The 26,170-nt window shown below is 50.5% G+C and overlaps 1 protein-coding gene across 2 annotated transcripts; it reads right to left on the bottom strand.

Moving 5' to 3' along the window:
• Positions 1-25,725, bottom strand: LOC135534439 (N-lysine methyltransferase SMYD2-A-like). Of its 2 annotated transcripts, XM_064961430.1 has the most exons (10): positions 25,535-25,723; positions 24,403-24,463; positions 13,477-13,601; positions 12,119-12,186; positions 11,728-11,830; positions 9,692-9,802; positions 5,291-5,411; positions 4,105-4,279; positions 2,522-2,630; positions 1-2,164 (listed from the first exon to the last, which is right to left on the bottom strand). In XM_064961430.1, the coding sequence occupies exons 1-10, from the start codon at positions 25,628-25,630 to the stop codon at positions 2,081-2,083; spliced, it is 1,053 nt and encodes a 350-aa protein (XP_064817502.1). In that variant the 5' UTR covers positions 25,631-25,723; the 3' UTR covers positions 1-2,080. The 2 variants fall into 2 exon arrangements, with proteins under 2 accessions (XP_064817502.1, XP_064817503.1); XM_064961431.1 differs by lacking the exons at positions 1-2,164; positions 2,522-2,630 and adding an exon at positions 2,726-2,786 and having other exon boundaries at positions 25,535-25,725.
• Between the last annotated feature and the right edge of the window lie 445 nt (positions 25,726-26,170).

Genomic DNA, 26,170 nt, shown 5'->3' with positions numbered 1-26,170 from the left:
TTCTCTGTTTTCGATTTTATTTGGGTTTCCATGTCAGATGTCCGACACACTCAAACCAACCACAGTACAGAGGGGAAGTGAGGTGAAGCGGAAGTCGTCAGCCAGATGTTTTCTGAACTCAGGTCTGGGGATCTCAAAGTTTTGGTTTTTGGTCCTAAAATATATATATATATATTGAAGCGGCTCTGTAGCTCAGTTGGTAGAGCTTGGCGTTTGTAAACGCCAGGGTAGTGGGTTCGATTCCCTCTGAGCGAAGGCAGTCTCCCTCTGAGCGAAGGCAGTCTCCCGCTGAGCGAAGGCAGTCTCCCTCTGAGGGAAGGCAGTCTCCCTCTGAGCGAAGGCAGTCTCCCTCTGAGCGAAGGCAGTCTCCCTCTGAGCGAAGGCAGTCTCCCTCTGAGCGAAGGCAGTCTCCCTCTGAGCGAAGGCAGTCTCCCTCTGAGCGAAGGCAGTCTCCCTCTGAGCGAAGGCAGTCTCCCTTTACTTTCAATGCATTTTCCCTCAAAAGCTGGTTAAACACACTCCCCACCAGCATATATATATACCCACACAGCAGACGCCTTTATCCCACACAAGCATACATTTTACGTATGAGTGGTCCCGGGAATCGAACCCACTACCCTGGCGTTTACAAGCGTCATGCTCTACCAACTGAGCTACAGAGCCTCTTCAAATAAGCAAAGCTTGATATTGTGTTGATTGTTTGAAATCGTCCGTAATGCTCGGGCAACAACAGAAGCATGCACCCCTTGGGGTTCCCAGGAAAGAGATTGTGATCCAGGGCCAGGTATGTTTTCATTCCCCTAAAGGTTAAGGTTAATATTGAGGGTTTTACAGTCATCTTACTTGGCAAAAATCTGGTTAATCAACAACAACAAAATCTATGTAATGACATTGAATGAACGATGTGGAAAATTACTTCCCTTCAGGGTTGGGGGCCAATTCCCGTAACAATTCCAGTCAATTCAGGAAGTACGTTGAAATTTAAATTCTCGCCAATGAGAAACATTTGGAATTTGATTTACTTTTGGAATTAAAACAGAATTTGAGGCCAAACCTGCTTCCCTACAGGTCGGTACAGACTACAACCCTGCTTCCCTACAGGTCGGTACAAAGACTACAACCCTGCTTCCCTACAGGTCGGCACAAAGACTACAACCCTGCTTCACTACGGGTCGGTACAAAGACTACAACCCTGCTTCCCTACGGGTCGGTACAAAGACGACAACCGTGCTTCCCTACAGGTCGGTACAAAGACTACAACCCTGCTTCCCTACGGGTCGGTACAAAGACTACAACCCTGCTTCCCTACGGGTCGGTACAAAGACTACAACCCTGCTTCCCTACAGGTCGGTACAAAGACTACAACCCTGCTTCCCTACAGGTCGGTACAAAGACTACAACCCTGCTTCCCTACGGGTCGGTACAAAGACAGTATATGAGTGAGAGAAAACATGCAACACTTCTGATTTTATAAAACAGGCAAAAGGGACAAAAGTTGTTCCACACGGTTTGTGTTGTAAGACAAATGCAAATTATTTAAAGTTCGGATATATTTATAACAACAATGATTTATTTTTGTTGGTATTGTTCTCTCACTTTGCTACCTTGTATGAGAGGAGAGAAACCCGTCATCGCTTAATACAAACATAATTTGTTCACTTTTCATAACAGTTCAGGCAGATACGAGGCTAGTCCAGGCCAATAACAAAACTAAAAACTACAACTGTCCTTGCCAGTTACAGCAATACTGCTACCCAGTACATAAAAACACACTCATCACGTACTGTCTAAGACAACCGATGAACAGAAATACTGGGGTCACATTGTCTCTTTCACTGACTGGCTAACTGCCTGCCTGTATGACAAACAAAAATAACTGATTTGACCAGAGACCGAGAGGGAGATGGAGAGAGATACACATGAAAAGAGAGGTATAGGATGCATGCCGTGCAGCTGTTTAGTTTTGTAGATTAAAAATTAAAAAAAATAAAAAAAATGGTTGTTTTTTTTTGACCCAGGGTTTGGAGAAGCCCTTTGTGCTCTCTTCCTCCCTCACTCCTTCCTCTTCTTCACCTCCTCCTTATTTCAGCTCCTCCACCTCTTGTTTGACCTCTGCTACGTAGTGGTGATCCTTCCCATGAGCCACTTCCATGATGGCGATCGCCTGGACAGGAAGTGACACGTTACACATCATCGTTTGTTGGTCGTCACCATCTATATATTTTCGAAAAACTGATTTTAAACCTAACCACTCTGAAAAGCGTATGCCTAACTTTGAATTATTATTATTATTATTATTATTATTATTATTATTTATTTTTCATACATTTTTTACGATTCAGCTCATCTAGACTTTGCAGCTTGGACATCTAGTGGGAACCCGAGGTCAGGGATATCTGACTACACCAGAGAGCTACAGAAATACAAAACCCTGGGTACTCCATCTCTGCAGTAACACACCTGATTCAATTGATCAGTGTGTGTGTACTTCCTGAATGCCCTGGTGAATGACGGGGCTTACCTTCTTTAATGCCTTGACTCCCTGGGTCTTCCTCTCAAGTCCCAGGTAGAGACGGCCCAGTTTCAGGTACATGGAGGCCACGTTCAGAGAATAGGCTGGGTAGTGGACACTGGAAACACAGGAGAGATGAACCAATCAGAGAATAGGCTGGGTAGTGGACACTGGAAACACAGGAGAGATGAACCAATCAGAGAATAGGCTGGGTAGTGGACACTGGAATCACAGGAGAGATGAACCAATCAGAGAATAGGCTGGGTAGTGGACACTGGAAAAACAGGAGAGATGAACCAATCAGAGAACAGGCTGGGTAGTAGACACTGGAAACATAGGAGCGATGAAACAATCAATCAGAGAGCAGGCTGGGTAGTAGACACTGGAAACACAGGAGAGATGAAACAATCAATCAGAGAGCAGGCTGGGTAGTGGACACTGGAAACACAGGAGAGATGAACCAATCAGAGAACAGGCTGGGTCGTAGACACTGGACACACAGGAGAGATGAACCAATCAGAGAACAGGCTGGGTAGTAGACACTGGACACACAAGAGAGATGAACCAATCAGAGAACAGGCTGGGTCGTAGACACTGGACACACAGGAGAGATGAACCAATCAGAGAACAGGCTGTGTAGTAGACACTGGACACACAGGAGAGATGAACCAATCAGAGAACAGGCTGTGTAGTAGACACTGGACACACAGGAGAGATGAACCAATCAGAGAACAGGCTGTGTAGTAGACACTGGACACACAGGAGAGATGAACCAATCAGAGAACAGGCTGGGTAGTAGACACTGGACACACAGGAGAGATGAACCAATCAGAGAACAGGCTGGGTAGTGAAATGTAAACGCTGTTTACAAACTTTTTGTATTTTATTTGGGGAGCGAGTTTACCCAGCTTTTGGGGGAAAATGCATTGAAAGTAAAGGGAGGCCGACTCCGCTCAGCGCCAGACCGACTCCGCTCAGCGCCAGACCGACTCCGCTCAGCGCCAGACCGACTCCGCTCAGCGCCAGACCGACTCCGCTCAGCGCCAGACCGACTCCGCTCAGCGCCAGACCGACTCCGCTCAGCGCCAGACCGACTCCGCTCAGCGCCAGACCGACTCCGCTCAGCGCCAGACCGACTCCACTCAGCGCCAGACCGACTCCACTCAGCGCCAGACCGACTCCACTCAGCGCCAGACCGACTCCACTCAGCGCCAGACCGACTCCACTCAGCGCCAGACCGACTCCACTCAGCGCCAGACCGACTCCACTCAGCGCCAGACCGACTCCACTCAGCGCCAGACCGACTCCACTCAGCGCCAGACCGACTCCACTCAGCGCCAGACCGACTCCACTCAGCGCCAGACCGACTCCACTCAGCGCCAGACCGACTCCACTCAGCGCCAGACCGACTCCACTCAGCGCCAGACCGACTCCACTCAGCGCCAGACTGACTCCACTCAGCGCCAGACTGACTCCACTCAGCGCCAGACTGACTCCACTCAGCGCCAGACTGACTTCACTCAAAAATAGCGTTTGTTGTACACATGACTAAGTCTCTTTGGATAAAAGCGTCTGCTGTATGTTTTAGTCACCTGTATGGATGAATGATCTTCTCTCCGTAGCTCATGGCTCCGTCCCAGTCCTGCATGTACAGACAGACTCCCATGGCCTGGTACATCATGTGAAGCACGTACACGTTAGTGTCTGCAAATATAGAGCTCATCTTCTCCTGGCTCAACTCACAGATCTCCAGCAGGTCACTAGGGGGTGCTAGAGGGTCAAGGACTCAATACAACAGATTATTTTATTTTTCATTTCCCCTTTATTTAACTAGGTAGGCCAGTTGAGAACAAGTTCTCATTTACAACTGCGACCTGGCCAAGAAAGCAAAGCAGTGTGACACAAACAACAGAGTTACACAGGGAGTTAACAGATAATAGCACAATAGAAAAATCTATATAGTGTGTGTGCAAATGTAGAAGAGTAGTGGAGGTAAGGCAATAAATGGGCCATAGAAGTGAAATAAAATACAATTTTGGCATTAACACGAGTGATAGATGTGCAGAAGATGAATGTGCAAGTAGAGACACTGGGGTGCAAAGGAGCAAGATAAATACAGCATGGGGATGAGGTAGTTGGGTGTTCTTCATGATGCTCTCTGCGCTTTTAACGGACCTCTGAGACTATCACAGTGCAGGTGCATTTATACGGAGACTTGATTACACACAGGTGGATTGTATTTGTCATCATTAGTCATTTAGGTCAACATTGGATCATTCAGAGATCCTCACTGAACTTCTGGAGAGAGTTTGCTGCACTGAAAGTAAAGGGGCTGAATAATTTTGCACGCCCAATTTTTCAGTTTTTGATTTGTTAAAAAAGTTTGAAATATCCAATAAATGTCGTTCCACTTCATGATTGTGTCCCACTTGTTGTTGATTCTTCACACAAAAAATACAGTTTTATATCTTTGTGATTGATTCTCGATTGGATTCAGGTCTGGACTTTGACTTGGCCATTCTAACACCTGGATATGTTTATTTTGTTATATCTTTATGTTTGAAGCCTGAAATGTGGCAAAAGGTCGCAAAGTTCAAGGGGGCCGAATACTTTCGCAAGGCACTGTAAGGTGAGTGTAGGAGGCTATTTTGTAGATGACATCGCCGAAGTCAAGGATCGGTAGGATAGTCAGTTTTGCGGAGGAGGAGGTAGATAAAGTGAGTGTGGGGATGGAGAGAGCGAAAGATGCTAAGAGGTGTACAGCAGGGAAAAGGATATTCTTGTAGTGCTTAGCTCTACGGAACTCTTCAATAACATTCCTGGCATAGTGAACCATCTTTCTGACCTCCTCTGGCTGTGGGGGAGAGCTCAACTTTTGAAGCGCCATCTTACCTCCATCCTAGGAGACAGTAGAGAGAGACAATAGAGACAAGAGAGAGACACAGAGACTCAATACAGCGGCAGGTAGCCTAGTGGTTAGAGCGGTGGACTAGCAAGTTCAAACCCCTGTCGTTCTGCCCCTGAACAGGCAGTTCACCCACTGTTCCTAGGCTGTCATTGAAAATAAGAATTTTTTCTTAACTGACTTGCCTAGTAAAATAAAGGTAAAAAAAACAGAAGAGAGAGAGAGAGACACAGAAGAGAGAGAGAGAGACACACAGAAGAGACAGAAGAGAAGAGAGAGAGACAGAAGAGAAAGAGAAGAGAGAGAGACAGAAGAGAAAGAGAAGAGAAAGAGACAGAAGAGAAAGAGAAGAGAGAGACAGAAGAGAAAGAGAAGAGAAAGAGAAGAGAAAGAGAGACAGGAGAGAGACAGAAGAGAGGGGGACAGAAGAGAGGGGGACAGAAGAGAGGGGGACAGAAGAGAGGGGGACAGAAGAGAGGGACAGAAGAGAGAGAGGGACAGAAGAGAGAGAGGGACAGAAGAGAGAGACAGAAGAGAGGGACAGAAGAGAGGGACAGAAGAGAGGGACAGAAGAGAGAGACAGAAGAGAGAGACAGAAGAGAGAGACAGAAGAGAGAGACAGAAGAGAGAGACAGAAGAGAGAGGGACAGAAGAGAGGGACAGAAGAGAGGGACAGAAGAGAGGGACAGAAGAGAGGGACAGAAGAGAGGGACAGAAGAGAGGGACAGAAGAGAGGGACAGAAGAGAGAGAGAAGAGAGAGAGACAAAAGAAAGACATCTGAAACTGAAAGAAATGAGGGCGAGAATGGCTCCAGAGAGGATTGCATGTATTCTAGTTTTCACACGAGGACACGCAGACCAATAACTAACACACACACAGCTGCAGTCTTCTTTACTGCAGTGCGTCTCACACCTTTACTGCAGTCACAGTGTGTGACCCACCCAGTTTTAAGAATTGTCCTTGTCTTGTATGGAGAGGGAAGAGGAGAATGTTAGCCCTGTTCCTGGAGAGATACCCTCCTGTAGGTTTAAACCAGGCCTCTCCAACCCTGTTCCTGGAGAGATACCCTCCTGTAGGTTTAAACCAGGCCTCTCCAACCCTGTTCCTGGAGAGATACCCTCCTGTAGGTTTAAACCAGGCCTCTCCAACCCTGTTCCTGGAGAGATACCCTCCTGTAGGTTTAAACCAGGACTCTCCAACCCTGTTCCTGGAGAGATACCCTCCTGTAGGTTTAAACCAGGCCTCTCCAACCCTGTTCCTGGAGAGATACACTCCTGTAGGTTTAAACCAGGCCTCTCCAACCCTGTTCCTGGAGAGATACCCTCCTGTAGGTTTAAATCAGGCCACTCCAACCCTGTTCCTGGAGAGATACCCTCCTGTAGGTTTAAACCAGGCCTCTCCAACCCTGTTCCTGGAGAGCTACCCTCCTGTAGGTTTACACCATGACTCTCCAACCCTGTTCCTGGAGAGATACCCTCCTGTAGGTTTAAACCAGGCCTCTCCAACCCTGTTCCTGGAGAGATACCCTCCTGTAGATTTACACCAGGGCTCTCCAACCCTGTTCCTGGAGAGCTACCCTCCTGTAGGTTTAAACCAGGGCTCTCCAACCCTGTTCCTGGAGAGATACCCTCCTGTAGGTTTAAACCAGGCCTCTCCAACCCTGTTCCTGGAGAGATACCCTCCTGTAGGTTTAAACCAGGGCTCTCCAACCCTGTTCCTGGAGAGATACCCTCCTGTAGGTTTAAACCAGGCCTCTCCAACCCTGTTCCTGGAGAGATACCCTCCTGTAGGTTTAAACCAGGGCTCTCCAACCCTGTTCCTGGAGAGCTACCCTCCTGTAGATTTACACCAGGGCTGCTACTGCTACTACTGCTACTACTACGACTACTACTAGTAGTCGTAGTAGTAGCAGTAGTAGCAGTGGTAGTAGTATTATTGGTAGTATTGGTATTAGTAGTATTGGTAGTAGTAGTATTGGTATTAGTAGTATTGGTAGTAGTAGTATTGGTAGTAGTAGTATTGGTATTAGTAGTATTGGTAGTAGTAGTAGGAGTAGTATTGGTATTAGTAGTATTGGGATTAGTAGTATTGGGATTAGTAGTATTGGTATTAGTAGTATTGGTATTAGTAGTATTGGTAGTAGTAGTATTGGTAGTAGTAGTATTGGTATTAGTAGTATTGGTAGTAGTAGTAGGAGTAGTATTGGTATTAGTAGTATTGGTAGGAGTAGTATTGGTAGGAGTAGTATTGGTAGTAGTAGGAGTAGTATTGGTATTAGTAGTATTGGTAGTAGTAGGAGTAGTAGTAGTAGTAGTAGGAGTAGTATTGGTAGTAGTAGTATTGGTATTAGTAGTATTGGTAGTAGTAGTATTGGTAGTAGTAGTATTGGTATTAGTAGTATTGGTAGTAGTAGGAGTAGTATTGGTATTAGTAGTATTGGTAGGAGTAGTATTGGTAGGAGTAGTATTGGTAGTAGTAGTAGTAGTATTAGTATTAGTAGTATTGGTAGTAGTAGGAGTAGTATTGGTATTAGTAGTATTGGTAGGAGTAGTATTGGTAGTAGTAGGAGTAGTATTGGTATTAGTAGTATTGGTATTAGTAGTATTGGTAGGAGTAGTATTGGTATTAGTAGTATTGGTAGTAGTAGTATTGGTATTAGTAGTATTGGTAGTAGTAGGAGTAGTATTGGTATTAGTAGTATTGGTAGGAGTAGGAGTAGTATTGGTATTAGTAGTATTGGTATTAGTAGTATTGGTATTAGTAGTATTGGTAGTAGTAGGAGTAGTATTGGTATTAGTAGTATTGGTATTAGTAGTATTGGTAGGAGTAGGAGTAGTATTGGTATTAGTAGTATTGGTATTAGTAGTATTGGTAGGAGTAGGAGTAGTATTGGTATTAGTAGTATTGGTATTAGTAGTATTGGTAGTAGTAGGAGTAGTATTGGGATTAGTAGTATTGGTAGTAGTAGTAGTATTGGTAGGAGTAGTATTGGTAGTAGTAGTATTGGTATTAGTAGTATTGGTAGGAGTAGTATTGGTAGTAGTAGTATTGGTATTAGTAGTATTGGTATTAGTAGTATTGGTATTAGTAGTATTGGTATTAGTAGGAGTAGTATTGGTATTAGTAGTATTGGTATTAGTAGTATTGGTAGGAGTAGTATTGGTATTAGTAGTATTGGTAGTAGTAGTATTGGTATTAGTAGTATTGGTATTAGTAGTATTGGTAGTAGTAGGAGTAGTATTGGTATTAGTAGTATTGGTATTAGTAGTATTGGTATTAGTAGTATTGGTATTAGTAGTATTGGTATTAGTAGTATTGGTAGGAGTAGTATTGGTAGTAGTAGGAGTAGTATTGGTAGTAGTAGTATTGGTAGGAGTAGTATTGGTAGGAGTAGGAGTAGTATTGGTATTAGTAGTATTGGTATTAGTAGTAGTAGTATTGGTATTAGTAGTATTGGTATTAGTAGTATTGGTAGTAGTAGGAGTAGTATTGGTATTAGTAGTATTGGTATTAGTAGTATTGGTAGTAGTAGGAGTAGTATTGGTAGTATTGGTATTAGTAGTATTGGTAGGAGTAGTATTGGTATTAGTAGTATTGGTATTAGTAGTATTGGTAGGAGTAGTATTGGTATTAGTAGTATTGGTATTAGTAGTATTGGTAGTAGTAGGAGTAGTATTGGGATTAGTAGTATTGGTAGTAGTAGTATTGGTAGGAGTAGTATTGGTAGTAGTAGTATTGGTATTAGTAGTATTGGTAGTAGTAGGAGTAGTATTGGGATTAGTAGTATTGGTAGTAGTAGTATTGGTATTAGTAGTATTGGTATTAGTAGTATTGGTAGTAGTAGGAGTAGTATTGGTAGTAGTAGGAGTAGTATTGGTAGTAGTAGGAGTAGTATTGGTAGTAGTAGTATTGGTAGGAGTAGGAGTAGTATTGGGATTAGTAGTATTGGTAGTAGTAGGAGTAGTATTGGTAGTAGTAGTAGTAGTAGTAGTAATGGTGTTGGTGGTAGTAGTGGTAGTAATAGTGGTAGTAGTAGTAGTAATGGTGTTGGTGGTAGTAGTAGTAGTAATAACATTGGTAGTAGCAGTAGTAATATTAGTAGTAGTAGTTGTAAAATGGTAGTAGTAATAGTAGTATTGGTAATAGCATTGGTAGTAGTAGTAGTTGTAATACTAGTAGCAGCAATGGTAGTAGTGTTCTCATAGGCTATGTGCTAGTTTCAGTGACCTATTAAGGTCCGGTTTGTACGTCTGAGGGTAGTAAGTTACTGTACCTTAGACCGTGTGGCACACTCATTACACACGCAGGTAAAGAAGTAGGAATCTCTCAGTCTCTCGTTCCTGTCGTCCGTCGGGTAGAGCAGGTCAATGTAACTGTTGAAGACCTACACAGAGAGAGGGAGGGTTGACAGACAGACAGACAGGGTTAACTGGACCTCCACAGAGAGAGAGGAAGAGGAAGGGTGAACAGGACCTCCACAGAGAGAGGAAGAGGAAGGGTGAACATGACCTCCACAGAGAGAGGAAGAGGAAGGGTGAACATGACCTCCACAGAGAGAGAGAGAGAGGAAGGGTGAACAGGACCTCCACAGAGAGAGGAAGAGGAAGGGTGAACATGACCTCCACAGAGAGAGGAAGAGGAAGGGTGAACATGACCTCCACAGAGAGAGAGAGAGAGAGAGAGAGAGAGGAAGGGTGAACATGACCTCCACAGAGAGAGAGAGAGAGAGAGAGGAAGGGTGAACATGACCTCCACAGAGAGAGAGGAAGAGGAAGGGTTAGCAGGACCTTCACAGAGAGAGAGGAAGAGGAAGGGTTAACAGGACCTCCACAGAGAGAGAGGAAGAGGAAGGGTGAACAGGACCTCCACAGAGAGAGAGGAAGAGGAAGGGTGAACATGACCTCCACAGAGAGAGAGAGAGAGAGAGGAAGGGTGAACAGGACCTCCACAGAGAGAGAGGAAGAGGAAGGGTTAACAGGACCTCCACAGAGAGAGAGGAAGAGGAAGGGTGAACAGGACCTCCACAGAGAGAGAGGAAGAGGAAGGGTGAACAGGACCTCCACAGAGAGAGAGGAAGAGGAAGGGTGAACATGACCTCCACAGAGAGAGAGGAAGAGGAAGGGTTAGCAGGACCTTCACAGAGAGAGAGAGGAAGGGTTAGCAGGACCTTCACAGAGAGAGAGAGAGAGAGAGAGAGGAAGGGTGAACAGGACCTCCACAGAGAGAGAGGAAGAGGAAGGGTTAGCAGGACCTTCACAGAGAGAGAGAGGAAGGGTTAGCAGGACCTTCACAGAGAGAGAGAGAGAGAGAGAGAGAGAGAGAGGAAGGGTGAACAGGACCTCCACAGAGAGAGGAAGAGGAAGGGTGAACAGGACCTCCACAGAGAGAGAGAGAGAGAGAGAGGAAGAGGAAGGGTGAACAGGACCTCCACAGAGAGAGAGAGAGGAAGGGTGAACAGGACCTCCACAGAGAGAGAGAGAGGAAGAGGAAGGGTGAACAGGACCTCCACAGAGAGAGAGAGGAAGAGGAAGGGTGAACAGGACCTCCACAGAGAGAGAGGAAGAGGAAGGGTGAACAGGACCTCCACAGAGAGAGAGAGAGAGAGAGGAAGGGTGAACAGGACCTCCACAGAGAGAGAGAGAGAGAGAGGAAGGGTGAACAGGACCTCCACAGAGAGAGAGAGAGAGAGGAAGGGTGAACAGGACCTCCACAGAGAGAGAGAGAGAGAGAGGAAGGGTGAACAGGACCTCCACAGAGAGAGAGAGAGAGAGAGAGGAAGGGTGAACAGGACCTCCACAGAGAGAGAGAGAGAGAGAGAGAGAGGAAGGGTGAACAGGACCTCCACAGAGAGAGAGAGAGAGAGGAAGGGTGAACAGGACCTCCACAGAGAGAGAGAGAGAGGAAGGGTTAACTGGACCTCCACAGAGAGAGAGAGAGAGAGAGAGAGAGAGGAAGGGTGAACATGACCTCCACAGAGAGAGAGGAAGGGTGAACAGGGCCTCCACAGAGAGAGAGAGAGAGGGTTAACTAGACCTCCACAGAGAGAGAGAGGAAGGGTGAACATGACCTCCACAGAGAGAGAGAGAGAGAGAGAGAGAGAGAGAGAGAGAGAGAGGGTTAACTGGACCAGGGTTAGAGTTCAGGTTTATTGGGTGTTTGGTATGGTGTGTGAGTGTTCAGTGTATGTGGCTTGGTTATTCTATCCTTGTGTGAACCTAAAAACCCTAAAAAGGAAAACAAGGAAAATGTGTGTGCGTGCGTGCGTCTCAGCGCGCGTGTGTCTCAGCGTGTGTTCAGGCCAGGTCTCACCTCGTCTCCAGGCTGGATGTCCTGCACGGCTCGTACCTCAGCTACTGTCCCCTTATAGGTGACGATGACGTTAGGACTACAACTATGGTTCATCAACGCTACACTGGAGGGAGGAAAGAGGGACGAGAGAGAGGGACGAGAGAGAGGGACGAGAGAGAGGGACGAGAGAGAGGGACGAGAGAGAGGGACGAGAGAGAGGGACGAGAGAGAGGGACGAGAGAAGGAGAAATTAAGATAACGTCTTTGTGTCATCCATTCGCAATGATTGCGATTCTATCATTCCTATCATGTATTTAATATCTCAATGTTAAAAATGTTGAATCCAACATTTTGAATACTGCCATTGCATTGGTGTGAATGGGCCCAGACAGTGACCACATTGTAGACTTACTCAGGGAACACAGCAGAGCCCAGGTGAGACAGCTCCTCGTCCTCTATGGTGAAACCATTACAGTTTACCTACAGGGGGAGGTAGAGAGACAGGTGGGAGAAGGAGAGGGGAGGGGGTAGAGAGACAGGTGGGAGAAGGTGAGGGAAGGGGGGTAGAGAGACAGGTGGGAGAAGGGGAGGGGAGGGGGGGTAGAGAGACAGGTGGGAGAAGGGGAGGGGAGGGGGTAGAGAGACAGGTGGGAGAAGGTGAGGGGAGGGGGGGGGTAGAGAGACAGATGGGAAAAGGGGAGGGGAGGGGGGGGGTAGAGAGAGGTGGGAGAGAGAGAGAGAGCAGACGTGTAAGGCCAAATATCTCTACTCCTCGTGGAAGCAGACAATAAATGCTAGTGGTCTGTCCTGACTAATGTAACTAAAGGCTAAAGGTCAGGTCCCTCGGGTCTGTCCTAAAGTCTAAAGGTCAGGTCCCTCAGGGCTGTCCTGAGTGGGTGAGAAGTCTAGTGTCATGGAGGCATTCAGGGGATTATGTGTGTGAGTGAGAGAGAGCCAGGCTAGCCGTGTCCCACGCGAACCAGGCTAGCAGTGTCCCACGCGAGCCAGGCTACCCGTGTCCCGCGCGAGTCGAGTCAGCCAGGCTACCCGTGTCCCGCGCGAGTCGAGTCAGCCAGGCTACCCGTGTCCCGCGCGAGTCGAGTCAGCCAGGCTACCCGTGTCCCGCGCGAGTCGAGTCAGCCAGGCTCCCCGTGTCCCGCGCGAGTCGAGTCTGCCAGGCTACCCGTGTCCCGCGCGAGTCGAGTCAGCCAGGCTACCCGTGTCCCGCGAGTCGAGTCAGCCAGGCTACCCGTGTCCCGCGCGAGTCGAGTCAGCCAGGCTACCCGTGTCCCGCGAGTCGAGTCAGCCAGGCTACCCGTGTCCCGCGAGAGTCGAGTCAGCCAGGCTACCCGTGTCCCGCGCGAGTCGAGTCAGCCAGGCTCCCCGTGTCCCCGCGAGTCGAGTCAGCCAGGCTACCCGTGTCCCGCGCGAGTCGAGTCAGCCAGGCTACCCGTGTCCCGCGCGAGTCGAGTCAGCCAGGCTACCCGTGTCCGCGAGAGTCGAGTCAGCCAGGCTACCCGTGTCCCACGCGAGTCGAGTCAGCCAGGCTACCCGTGTCCCACGCGAGTCGAGTCAGCCAGGCTCCCCGTGTCCCGCGCGAGTCGAGTCAGCCAGGCTACCCGTGTCCCACGAGAGTCGAGTCAGCCAGGCTACCCGTGTCCCACGCGAGTCGAGTCAGCCAGGCTACCCGTGACTGTGACCACAGCAGTAGTGATGATGCAGAGCTGCCGTAGCATAGATGTATAAAAACTAGATCCCTATCCTCCTTACCTGTCCAAAGAGCACAGTGAGGGTTTGGTCATCAGGGAAGTCTATGTGTCGAGAGTAGAAATGATGCAGTGCAGCTATATCCGTCTGGTTCATCTCATTCTTCTCACTGTCCAACTTATCCAGGTCTGAGAGAGGGGAGGGGGGTGGAGGGAAAGGAGAGAGGGGAGGGGTGGGTGAAGGGAAAGGAGAGAGGGGAGGGGGGTGGGAGGGAAAGGAGAGAGGGGGGGGGGGTGGAGGGAAAGGAGAGAGAGAGAGAGGGGGTGGTGGAGAGAAAGGAGAGAGAGGGAGGGAGGGGTGAAGGGAAAGGAGAGAGGGGGAGGGGGGGTGGTGGAGAGAAAGGAGAGAGAGAGAGAGAGAGAGAGAGGGGGGTGGTGGAGAGAAAGGAGAGAGAGAGAGAAGGGGGGGTGAAGGGAAAGGAGAGAGGGGAGGGGTGGTGGAGAGAAAGGAGAGAGAGAGAGAGAGAGAGAGGGGGTGGTGGAGAGAAAGGAGAGAGGGGAGGGGTGGGTGAAGGGAAAGGAGAGAGGGGGGGGGTGAAGGGAAAGGAGAGAGGGGGGGGGTGAAGGGAAAGGAGAGAGGGGAGGGGTGGTGGAGAGAAAGGAGAGAGAGAGAGAGAGAGGGGGGGTGGTGGAGAGAAAGGAGAGAGGGGGGAGGGGTGGGTGAAGGGAAAGGGAGAGGGGGAGGGGTGGTGGAGAGAAAGGAGAGAGAGAGAGAGGGGGGGTGGTGGAGAGAAAGGAGAGAGAGAGAGGGGGGGGTGGTGGAGGGAAAGGAGAGAGAGAGAGAGAGAGAGGGGGGGTGGTGGAGAGAAAGGGAGAGAGAGAGAAGGGGGTGTGGAGGGAAAGGAGAGAGAGAGAGAGAGAGAGGGGGGTGGAGGGGGAAGAGAGAGAGAGAGAGAGAGGGGGGTGGTGGAGAGAAAGGAGAGAGAGAGAGAGAGAGGGGGGTGGTGGAGAGAAAGAGAGAGAGAAGGGGGTGTGGAGGGAAAGGAGAGAGAGGGGAGGGGTGGTGGAGGAAAGGAGAGAGAGAGGGGAGGGGTGGTGGAGGGAAAGGAGAGAGAGAGGGGAGGGGTGGTGGAGGGAAAGGAGAGATGGGAGGGGAGGGGTGGTGGAGAGAAAGGAGAGAGAGGGGGAGGGGGTGGTGGAGGGGGAAGAGAGAGAGAGAGAGAGAGAGAGAGAGAGAGAGAGAGAGAGGGGGTGGTGGAGAGAAAGGAGAGAGAGAGAGAAGGGGGGGGTGAAGGGAAAGGAGAGAGGGGGGGGTGGGTGAAGGGAAAGGAGAGAGAGAGAAAGGGGGTGAAGGGAAAGGAGAGAGGGGGAGGGGGTGGGTGAAGGGAAAGGAGAGAGAGAGAGAGGGGGGGTGGTGGAGAGAAAGGGAGAGAGAGAGAGAGAGAGAGGGGGTGGTGGAGAGAAAGGAGAGAGAGAGAGAGAGAGGGGGGTGGGTGAAGGGAAAGGAGAGAGGGGGAGGGGTGGGTGAAGGAAAGGAGAGAGAGAGAGAGGGGGTGGTGGTGGAGAGAAAAGGAGAGAGAGAGAGAGAGAGGGGGGGGGGGGGTGAAGGGAAAGGAGAGAGGGGAGGGGTGGGTGAAGGGAAAGGGAGAGAGGGGAGGGGTGGTGGAGAGAAAGGAGAGAGAGAGAGAGAGAGAGGGGGTGGTGGAGAGAAAGGAGAGAGAGGGGGGGTGGAGAGAAAGGGAGAGAGAGAGAGGGGGGGTGGTGGAGAGAAAGGAGAGAGAGAGAGAGGGGGGTGGTGGAGAGAAAGAGAGAGAGAGAGAGAGGGGGGGGTGGTGGAGAGAAAAGAGAGAGAGAGAGAGAGAGGGGGGTGGTGGAGAGAAAGGAGAGAGAGAGAGAGAGGGGGGGTGGTGGAGAGAGGAAGAGAGAGAGAGAGAGAGGGGGGGGTGGTGGAGAGAAAGGAGAGAGAGAGAGAGAGAGAGGGGGGGTGGTGGAGAGAAAGGGAGAGAGAGAGAGAGAGAGAGGGGGGTGGTGGAGAGAAAGAGAGAGAGAGAGAGAGAGGGGGGGGTGGAGAGAAAGGAGAGAGAGAGAGAGAGAGAGGGGGGGGTGGAGAGAAAGGAGAGAGACAGAGAGAGGGGGGTGGTGGAGAGAAAGGAGAGAGAGAGAGAGAGAGGGGGTGGTGGAGAGAAAGGAGAGAGAGAGAGAGGGGGGGGGTGGTGGAGAGAAAGGAGAGAGAGAGAGAGAGAGAGGGGGGGTGGTGGAGAGAAAGGAGAGAGAGAGAGAGAGAGAGAGAGGGGGGGGTGGTGGAGAGAAAGGAGAGAGAGAGAGAGAGAGAGGGGGGGGTGGTGGAGAGAAAGGAGAGAGAGAGAGAGAGAGAGAGGGGGGTGGTGGAGAGAAAGGAGAGAGAGAGAGAAGGGGGTGTGGAGGGAAAGGAGAGAGAGAGGGGAGGGGGTGGTGGAGGGAAAGGAGAGAGAGAGGGGGAGGGGTGGTGGAGGGAAAGGAGAGAGAGAGAGGGGAGGGGTGGTGGAGGGAAGGAGGAGGGGAGGGGAGGGGTGGTGGAGAGAAAGGAGAGAGAGGGGGGAGGGGTGGTGGAGGGAAAGGAGAGAGAGAGAGAGAGAGAGAGAGAGAGAGAGAGGGGGGGGTGGTGGAGAGAAAGGAGAGAGAGAGAGAAGGGGGTGAAGGGAAAAGGAGAGGGAGGGGTGGGTGAAGGGAAAGGAGAGAGAGAGAGAGAGAGGGGGGGTGAAGGGAAAGAGAGAGGGGAGGGGTGGGTGAAGGGAAAGGAGAGAGAGAGAGGGGGGTGGTGGAGAGAAAGGAGAGAGAGAGAGAGAGAGAGAGGGGGTGGTGGAGAGAGAGAGAGAGGGGGGGGGTGAAGGGAAAGGAGAGAGGGGAGGGGGTGGGTGAAGAGAGAGAGAGAGAGGGGGGTGGTGGAGAGAAAGGGAGAGAGAGAGAGAGAGGGGGGGGGGTGAAGGGAAAGGAGAGAGGGGAGGGGGTGGGTGAAGGGAAAGGAGAGAGGGGGAGGGGTGGTGGAGAGAAGGGAGAGAGAGAGAGAGAGAGAGAGAGAGGGGGTGGTGGAGAGAAAGGAGAGAGAGAGAGAGAGGGGGGGGTGGAGGAGAAGAGAGAGAGAGAGAGGGGGGGGGGTGGTGGAGAGAAAGGAGAGAGAGAGAGAGAGAGAGGGGGGGGGGTGGTGGAGAGAAAGGAGAGAGAGAGAGAGGGGGGGGGTGGTGGAGAGAAAGAGAGAGAGAGAGAGAGAGAGGGGGGTGGTGGAGAGAAAGGAGAGAGAGAGAGAGAGGGGGGGGTGGTGGAGAGAAAAGGAGAGAGAGAGAGAGAGAGAGGGGGGTGGTGGGAGAGAAAGGAGAGAGAGAGAGAGAGAGGGGGGTGGTGGAGAGAAAGGAGAGAGAGAGAGAGAGGGGGGGGTGGAGAGAAGGAGAGAGAGAGAGAGAGAGGGGGGGGTGGTGGAGAGAAAGGAGAGAGAGAGAGAGAGGGGGGGGTGGTGGAGAGAAAGGGAGAGAGAGAGAGAGAGAGGGGGGTGGTGAGAAAGGAGAGAGAGAGAGAGAGAGAGAGGGGGTGGTGGAGAGAAAGGAGAGAGAGAGAGAGAGAGGGGGGTGGTGGTGGAGAGAAAGGAGAGAGAGAGAGAGAGAGGGGGGGGGTGGTGGAGAGAAAGGAGAGAGAGAGAGGAGGTGGTGGAGGAGAGAGAAAGAGGAGGTGGTGGTGGAGAGAGAAAGGAGAGAGAGGAGGTGGTGGAGGAGAGAGAAAGGGGGAGAGAGGAGGGTGGTGGAGGAGAGAAAGGGGGTGGTGGAGGAGAGAGAAAGGGGGTGGTGGAGGAGAGAGAAAGGAGGTGGTGGAGGAGAGAGAAAGGAGGTGGTGGAGGAGAGAGAAAGGGGAGAGAGGAGGTGGTGGAGGAGAGAGAAAGGGGAGAGAGGAGGTGGTGGAGAGAGAGAAAGGGGAGAGAGGAGGTGGTGGAGGAGAGAGAAAGGGAGAGAGGAGGTGGAGGAGGGAGAGAGAAAGGGGAGAGAGGAGGTGGTGGAGGGAGAGAGAAAGGGGAGAGAGGAGGTGGTGGAGGAGAGAGAAAGGGGAGAGAGGAGGTGGTGGAGGAGAGAGAAAGGGAAGAGAGGAGGTGGTGGAGGAGAGAGAAAGGGGAGAGAGGAGGTGGTGGAGGGGGAGGAGGCAGAGAAACATTAATCTTCCCATTTCAGGTCATACACTGAACAACATATAAACTCAATATAAAGTGTTAGTCCCATGGTTCATGAGCTGAAATAAAAGACCCCAGAAATGTTCCATACACACAAAAACCTTATTTCTCTCAAATGTTGTGCACAAATTTGTTTACATCCTTGTTTGTGAGCATTTCTCATTTGTCAAAATAATCCATCCACCTGACATGTGTGGCCTATCAAGAAGCTGATTATTAAACAGCATGATTGCACAGGTGCACCTTGTGCTGGGGACAATAAAAGGCCACTTTAAAATGTGCAGTTGTGTCACAACACAATGCCACAGATGTCTCAAGTTTTGACGGAGCGTGCAATTGGCATGCTGACCGCAGGAATGTCCAACACAGCTGTTGCCAGAGAAATTATTGATCATTTCTCTACCATAAGCCGGCTCCAAACGTTACTTTAGACAATTTACCAGTACGTCCAACCAGCCTCAAAACTGTAGACCTCATGTAACCAGCCCAGGACCTCCACATACGGCTTCTTCACCTGCGGGATCGACTACATAAACTGTCGGGAACCGTCTCAGGGAAGCTCATCTGTGTGCTCGTCGTCCTCACCAGGGTCTCGACCCGACTGCAGTTCAGCGTTGTAACCGACTTCAGTGGGGAAATGCTCACCTCTGATGGAACCTGGCACGTTGGAGAAGTGTGCTCATCACGGACGAATCCTGGTCTCAACTTTACCGGGCAGATGGCAGACAGCGTGTGTGGAGTTGTTTATGCGAGAGGTTTGCTGACGTCAACGTTGTGAACAGAGTGCCCCATGGTGGCGATGGGGTTATGGTATAGGCTGACATACGCTACGGACAACAAACACAATTGCATTTTAGCGATGTCAATTTGAATGCACAGAGATACCATGACGAGATACTGAGGTCCATTGTCGTGCCATTCATCCACCACCATCACCTCATGTTTCAGCATGATAATACACAGGCCCATGTCACAAGACTCTGTACACAATTCCTGGAAGCTGAAAATGTCCCAGTTATTCCCTGGCCTAGAAACACACGAGACAGGTCACCCAATGAGCATGTTTGGGATGCTCTGGATCGGCGTGTACGACAGCGTGTTCCAGTTCCCGCCAATATCCAGCAACTTCACACAGCCATTGAAGAAGAGTGGGACAACATTCCACAGGCCACAATCAACAGCCTGATCAACTCTGTGAGAAGGAGATGTGTCGCGTTGCATGAAGAAAATGGTCACACCAGATACTGACTGGTTTTCTGATCCACGCCCCTTCCTTTTTTTTCTCTTTCATTTTGGTACAGCATCTGAATAGCCAGTCATCTGAAATGCATAGATTAGGTCCTAATTTTTTTTTATTGACAGATTTCCTTATATGAAATGTAAAAAATAAAATAAAATAAAAAAAGAAATCAGTAAAATATTTTCAATTATTTGGTTTATATTTTTTGTTCAGTGTACTATAGTCATCTAGAACACAACATATGAGTCAGATGCTTTCTTGTTGGCACAATGAGGTCAGACCGAGACTAGCCTGTACCCAGATCTGCTCTTGTCAACTGCATTGCTGTCTGCAAAAGTCCCTGTGGATCAGAAGGAGGGGGGATACGTTCTTGGAAGGGGGGGCTGGAGTCTGTGCACCTGCTAGGTCATGTGACAGGTGTGAGGGGTCATGATATATGCCAGCAGCCTGCTGTCTGTGCAGAAACCCGAAAGGCCTCCTCTACGAACAGCTAGACGAGAGGAAGGGAGAGGCCTCCTCCTCTACGAACAGCTAGACTAGAGGAACCCGAGAGGCCTCCCCAGACTAGAGGAACCCGAGAGGCCTCCCCAGACTAGAGGAACCCGAGAGGCCTCCCCAGACGAGAGGAAGCCGAGAGGCCTCCCCAGACGAGAGGAAGCCGAGAGGCCTCCCCAGACGAGAGGAAGCCGAGAGGCCTCCCCAGACGAGAGGAAGCCGAGAGGCCTCCCAGACGAGAGGAAGCCGAGAGGCCTCCCAGACGAGAGGAAGCCGAGAGGCCTCCCCAGACGAGAGGAAGCCGAGAGGCCTCCCCAGACGAGAGGAAGCCGAGAGGCCTCCCCAGACGAGAGGAAGCCGAGAGGCCTCCCCAGACGAGAGGAAGCCGAGAGGCCTCCCCAGACGAGAGGAAGCCGAGAGGCCTCCCAGACGAGAGGAAGCCGAGAGGCCTCCCAGACGAGAGGAAGCCGAGAGGCCTCCCCAGACGAGAGGAAGCGAGGCCTCCCCAGACGAGAGGAAGCGAGAGGCCTCCCCAGACGAGAGGAAGCGAGAGGCCTCCCAGACGAGAGGAAGCGAGAGGCCTCCCCAGACGAGAGGAAGCGAGAGGCCTCCCCAGACGAGAGGAAGCGAGAGGCCTCCCAGACTAGAGGAAGCGAGAGGCCTCCCCAGACTAGAGGAAGCGAGAGGCCTCCCCAGACGAGAGGAAGCGAGAGGCCTCCCAGACGAGAGGAAGCGAGAGGCCTCCCAGACGAGAGGAAGCGAGAGGCCTCCCCAGACGAGAGGAAGCGAGAGGCCTCCCCAGACGAGAGGAAGCGAGAGGCCTCCCCAGACGAGAGGAAGCGAGAGGCCTCCCCAGACGAGAGGAAGCGAGAGGCCTCCCCAGACGAGGAGGAAGCGAGAGGCCTCCCCAGACGAGAGGAAGCGAGAGGCCTCCCCAGACGAGAGGAAGCGAGAGGCCTCCCCAGACGAGAGGAAGCGAGAGGCCTCCCCAGACGAGAGGAAGCGAGAGGCCTCCCCCAGACTAGAGGAAGCGAGAGGCCTCCCCAGACTAGAGGAGCGAGAGGCCTCCCTAGACTAGAGGAAGCGAGAGGCCTCCCTAGACTAGAGGAAGCGAGAGGCCTCCCCAGACTAGAGGAAGCGAGAGGCCTCCCCAGACTAGAGGAACCCGAGAGGCCTCCCCAGACTAGAGGAAGCGAGAGGCCTCCCCAGACTAGAGGAAGCGAGAGGCCTCCCTAGACTAGAGGAAGCGAGAGGCCTCCCTAGACTAGAGGAAGCGAGAGGCCTCCCTAGACTAGAGGAAGCGAGAGGCCTCCCTAGACTAGAGGAAGCGAGAGGCCTCCCTAGACTAGAGGAACCGAGAGGCCTCCCCAGACTAGAGGAACCCGAGAGGCCTCCCAGACTAGAGGAAGCGAGAGGCCTCCCCAGACTAGAGGAAGCGAGAGGCCTCCCTAGACTAGAGGAAGCGAGAGGCCTCCTAGACTAGAGGAAGCGAGAGGCCTCCCTAGACTAGAGGAAGCGAGAGGCCTCCCCAGTCTAGAGGAAGCGAGAGGCCTCCCCAGACTAGAGGAAGCGAGAGGCCTCCCCAGACTAGAGGAACCGAGAGGCCTCCCCAGACTAGAGGAACCGAGAGGCCTCCCCAGACTAGAGGAACCCGAGAGGCCTCCCCAGACTAGAGGAACCCGAGAGGCCTCCCCAGACTAGAGGAACCCGAGAGGCCTCCCCAGACTAGAGGAACCCGAGAGGCCTCCCCAGACTAGAGGAACCCGAGAGGCCTCCCCAGACGAGAGGAACCCGAGAGGCCTCCCCAGACGAGAGGAACCCGAGAGGCCTCCCCAGACGAGAGGAAGCGAGAGGCCTCCCCAGACGAGAGGAAGCGAGAGGCCTCCCCAGACTAGAGGAACCCGAGAGGCCTCCCCAGACTAGAGGAACCGAGAGGCCTCCCCAGACTAGAGGAACCCGAGAGGCCTCCCCAGACTAGAGGAACCCGAGAGGCCTCCCCAGACGAGAGGAACCGAGAGGCCTCCCCAGACTAGAGGAAGCGAGAGGCCTCCCCAGACGAGAGGAAGCGAGAGGCCTCCTAGACGAGAGGAAGCGAGAGGCCTCCCTAGACTAGAGGAAGCGAGAGGCCTCCCTAGACTAGAGGAAGCGAGAGGCCTCCCTAGACTAGAGGAAGCGAGAGGACTCCCTAGACTAGAGGAAGCGAGAGGCCTCCCTAGACTAGAGGAAGCGAGAGGCCTCCCTAGACTAGAGGAAGCGAGAGGCCTCCCTAGACTAGAGGAAGCGAGAGGCCTCCTAGACTAGAGGAAGCGAGAGGCCTCCCTAGACTAGAGGAAGCGAGAGGCCTCCCTAGACTAGAGGAAGCGAGAGGCCTCCCTAGACTAGAGGAAGCGAGAGGCCTCCCTAGACTAGAGGAAGCGAGAGGCCTCCCTAGACTAGAGGAAGGGGGAGGCCTCCTCCATGTTGGTCCAGTCCCACACACTCTGCCTATCCCCCCCTCTCTCAGTATGTACAGTCCAGGATACAAGTGTGTGTGTGTGTGTGTGTGTGTGTGTGTGTGTGTGTGTGTGTGTGTGTGTGTGTGTGTGTGTGTTCACTCCTTCCTCATTTGGCAGTGAGCCTGTACTATAGATCATCTATTAATAGTTCTACTGCAGGTCACACCATGTGACCAGCCCCAGTTCTACTGTAGGTCAGACCATGTGACCAGCCCCAGTTCTACTGCAGGTCACACCATGTGACCAGCCCCAGTTCTACTGTAGGTCACTCCATGTGACTAGCTCTAGTTCTACTGTAGGTCACACCATGTGACTAGCTCTAGTTCTACTGTAGGTCACACCATGTGACCAGCTCTAGTTCTACTGTAGGTCACACCATGTGACCAGCTCTAGTTCTACTGTAGGTCACACCATGCAGCAATCACTAACTCAGAGAGGCTGCTGCCAACCAATCACAGGCCACTTTAACAATGTTGACATTTCTGACACTACTCATAAATGTATATACTGTATCTACTGCATCTTGCCTATGCCGCTCGGCCATCGCTCATCCACATATTTACATGTACATATTCTCATTCACCCCTTTTAGATGTGTGTATAAGGTATTTGTTGGGGAACTTGTTAGATATTACTGTACTGTTGGGAACTAGAAGCACAAGCAACTCGCAACACTCGCATTAACATCTGCATGTGACCAAAAATATTTGATGACATCTATACAAGCATTTTGCTCCGATTTTTACCTCAATATAGTGTGACATATAGTTGAAGTCGGAAGTTTACATACACTTAGGTTGGAGTCATTAAAACTCATTTTTCAACCACTCTACAAACTTCTTGTTAACGAACTATAGTTTTGGCAAGTCGGTGAGGACATCTACTTTGTACATGACAAGTAATTTTTCCAACAATTGTTTACAGACAGATTATTTCACTTATAATTCACTGTATCACAATTCCAGTGGGGTAGAAGTTTACATACACTAAGTTGACTGCGCCTTCAAACAGCTTGGAAAATTCCAGAAAATTATGTCATGGGTTTAGAAGCTTCTGATAGGCTAATTGACATAATTTGAGTCAATTGGAGGTGAACCTGTGGATGTATTTCAAGGCCTACCTTCAAACTCAGAACCTCCTTGCCTGACATCATGGGAAAATCAAAAGAAATCAGCCAAGACCACAGAAAAAAATATTTGTAGACCACCACAAGTCTGGTTCATCCTTGGGAGCAATTTCCAAACGCCTGAAGGTACCAAGTTCATCTGTACAAACAATAGTACGCAAGTATAAACACCATGGGACCACGCAGCCGTCATACCGCTCAGGAAGGAGACGCGTTGTGTCTCCTAGAGATGAACGTACTTTGGTGCGAAAAGTGCAAATCAATCCCAGAACAACAGCAAAGGACCTTGTGAAGATGCTGGAGGAAACGGGTACAAAAGTATCTATATCAGTTATAACAGTTAAACGAGTCCTATATCGACACAACCTGAAAGGCCGCTCAGCAAGGAAGAAGCCACTGCTCCAAAACCACCATAAAAAAGCCAGACTACGGTTTGCAACTGCACATGGGGACAAAGATGGTACTTTTTGGAGAAATGTCCTCTGGTCTGATGAACCGAAAATAGAACTGTTTTGCCATGATGACCATCGTTATGTTTGGAGGAAAAAGGGGAAGATTTGCAAGCTGAAGAACACCATCCCAACCGTGAAGCACGGGGGTGGCAGCATCATGTTGTCGGGGTGCTTTGCTGTAGGAGGGACTGTTGCACTTCACAAAATAGATGGCTGCATGAGGTTGGAAAATTATGTGGATATATTGAAGCAACATCTCAAGACATCAGTCAGGAAGTTAAAGCTTGGTCGCAAATGTGTCTTCCAAATGGACAATGACTCCAAGGATGGAAAAACTGGCAAAATGGCTTAAGGACAAAATGTCAAGGTATTGGATTGGCCATCACAAAGCCCTGACCTCAATCCTATAGAACATTTGTTGGCAGAACTGAAAAAGTGTGTGCGAGCAAGGAGGCCTCCAAACCTGACTCAGTTACACCAGCTCAGTCAGGGCCAAAATTCACCCAACTTATTGTGGGAAGCTTGTGGAAGGTTACCCGAAACATTGGACTCAAGTTAAACAATTTAAAGGCAATGCGACTAAATACTAATTGAGTTTATGTAAATTTCTGACCCACTGGGAATGTGATGAAAGAAATAAAATCATTCTCCACATATTATTCAGGCATTTCACATTCTTAAAATAAAGTGGTGATCCTAACTGACCTAAAACAGTGAATTTTTTTACTGGGATTAAATGTCAGGAATTGTGAAAAAAAAAAGTTTAAATGTATTTGGCTGAAGTGTATGTAAACTTCCAACTTCAACTGTATGTCCTATGTGGGGTTGCAATATTCTGGTAATTTCCCCAAATCCACTGGTTTTCCAGAAATCCCGGTTGGAGCACTCGGGAATTCCTGTTTATTCCCGCCATGATTCCGGGAATCCTCCAACTAGGATTTCTGAAAACCCTTTTGGGAGTTTTAGTACTATGTATCTAATCTGTGTACTTACGGGCTTCAAACTCGCTGAGGAGTAACAGCCTCTCTGACTGTGTCCGTTCCGTTGTGACTTTCTGGTGACACAGACGAAGCAGAACACATTTAGGGGGAATTCATCCACACACACACACAGACCCATCCACCAACCCACCCACATCCACCAACCCACACACATCCACCAACCCCACACATCCACCAACCCACACACATACACAGACCCATCCACCAACCCACACATACACAGACCCATCCACCAACCCACCCACATCCACCAACCCACACACATCCACCAACCCACACACACATACACACATCCACCCACCAACCCACACATACACCCCCCTTAAATGATTTAGATGCACTATTGTAAAGTGGCTGTTCCACTGGATGTCATAAGGTGAATTCACCAATTTGTAAGTCGCTCTGGATAAGAGCGTCTGCCAAATGACTTTAAATGTAAATGTATACACAGACCCACCCACCAACCCACACATACACATCCACCAACCAACCCACACATACACATCCACCAACCAACCCACACATACACATCCACCAACCAACCCACACATACACATCCACCAACCAACCCACACATACACATCCACCAACCAACCCACACATACACATCCACCAACCAACCCACACATACACATCCACCAACCAACCCACACATACACATCCACCAACCAACCCACACATACACATCCACCATCCACCAACCCACACATCCACCAACCCACCCACCCACCGACCCACCCACAGACCCACCCACCCACAGACCCATCCACCAACCCACACATCCACAGACCCATCCACCCACCAACCCACACACCCACCCACCAACCCACCCACCAACCCACCCACCCACAGACCCACCCACCCACAGACCCACCCACCCACAGACCCACCCACCAACCCACACACAGATCCACCCACCAACCCACACATCCACAGACCCATCCACCAACCCACACATACACAGATCCACCCACCAACCCACACATACACAGATCCACCCACCAACCCACACACATCCACCCACCAACCCACACATACACAGACCCATCCACCAACCCACCCACACATACACAGACCCACCCACCCACCAACCCACCCACAGACCAACCCACCCATCGACCCACCTGTTTCATGATGATCCTGGCCACCAATCTGACGGTCTCTGACGGACACCAGTTCTCCCCATAGGAACACATGGCTGTACACTCCAACTTGTGCATCGGCCAGTCTCCCTTCTACAGGTGTGTGAAAAGAAGGCAGACAGAACATATTAGAGACGTGCTTTACTCAAGGACACAGAACGCAAGTCTGCAGGCAAGCCATCTGATGTGTGCCCCACTTGCCTTGGCAAACAAACTACTATCTATTCAAAACGGTTTCTGACAGAGAGCCAGAGGCATGAAAGATCGGCATGGCAACCACCAGAACTATTTGTCTGATTTACATATTCCTAAATGCTGTCATTATTATTATTTTAGCAGATGTTGTTATCCAGACTTATTCAGTATATATGGCCTATTCTGGAATCAAATCCACAACCCCTAACCCTACACCTGTTCCTGGAGAGATACCCTCCTGTAGGTTAATTCCAACCCTGTTCCTGGAGAGATAACCCTGTTGGTTTAAACCTACAGGAGGGTAGCTCTCCAGGAACAGGGTTGGAGAGCCCTGGTTTAAACCTACAGGGGGTATCTCTCCAGGAACAGGGTTGGAGAGCCCTGGTTTAAACCTACCGGAGGGTAGCTCTATAGGAACAGGGT

Source organism: Oncorhynchus masou, unplaced genomic scaffold, assembly GCF_036934945.1.
Source record: "Oncorhynchus masou masou isolate Uvic2021 unplaced genomic scaffold, UVic_Omas_1.1 unplaced_scaffold_3408, whole genome shotgun sequence".
Taxonomy (NCBI): Eukaryota; Metazoa; Chordata; class Actinopteri; order Salmoniformes; family Salmonidae; genus Oncorhynchus; species Oncorhynchus masou.
Note: the sequence above shows the minus strand (reverse complement) of the source record. Positions and strands in the feature narration are given on the sequence as shown.

Bases quoted from the DNA above. Each gene is read 5' to 3' on its own strand.
- LOC135534439 (XM_064961430.1), bottom strand. From the start codon at position 25,630: ATGCACAAGTTGGAGTGTACAGCCATGTGTTCCTATGGGGAGAACTGG. The intron at 12,187-13,476 runs GTAAGGAGGATA...CTCCCCCTGTAG, and splicing joins TCACTGTGCTCTTTGGACAG to GTAAACTGTAATGGTTTCAC. The intron at 11,831-12,118 runs GTAAGTCTACAA...TCCTCCCTCCAG, and splicing joins GGCTCTGCTGTGTTCCCTGA to TGTAGCGTTGATGAACCATA.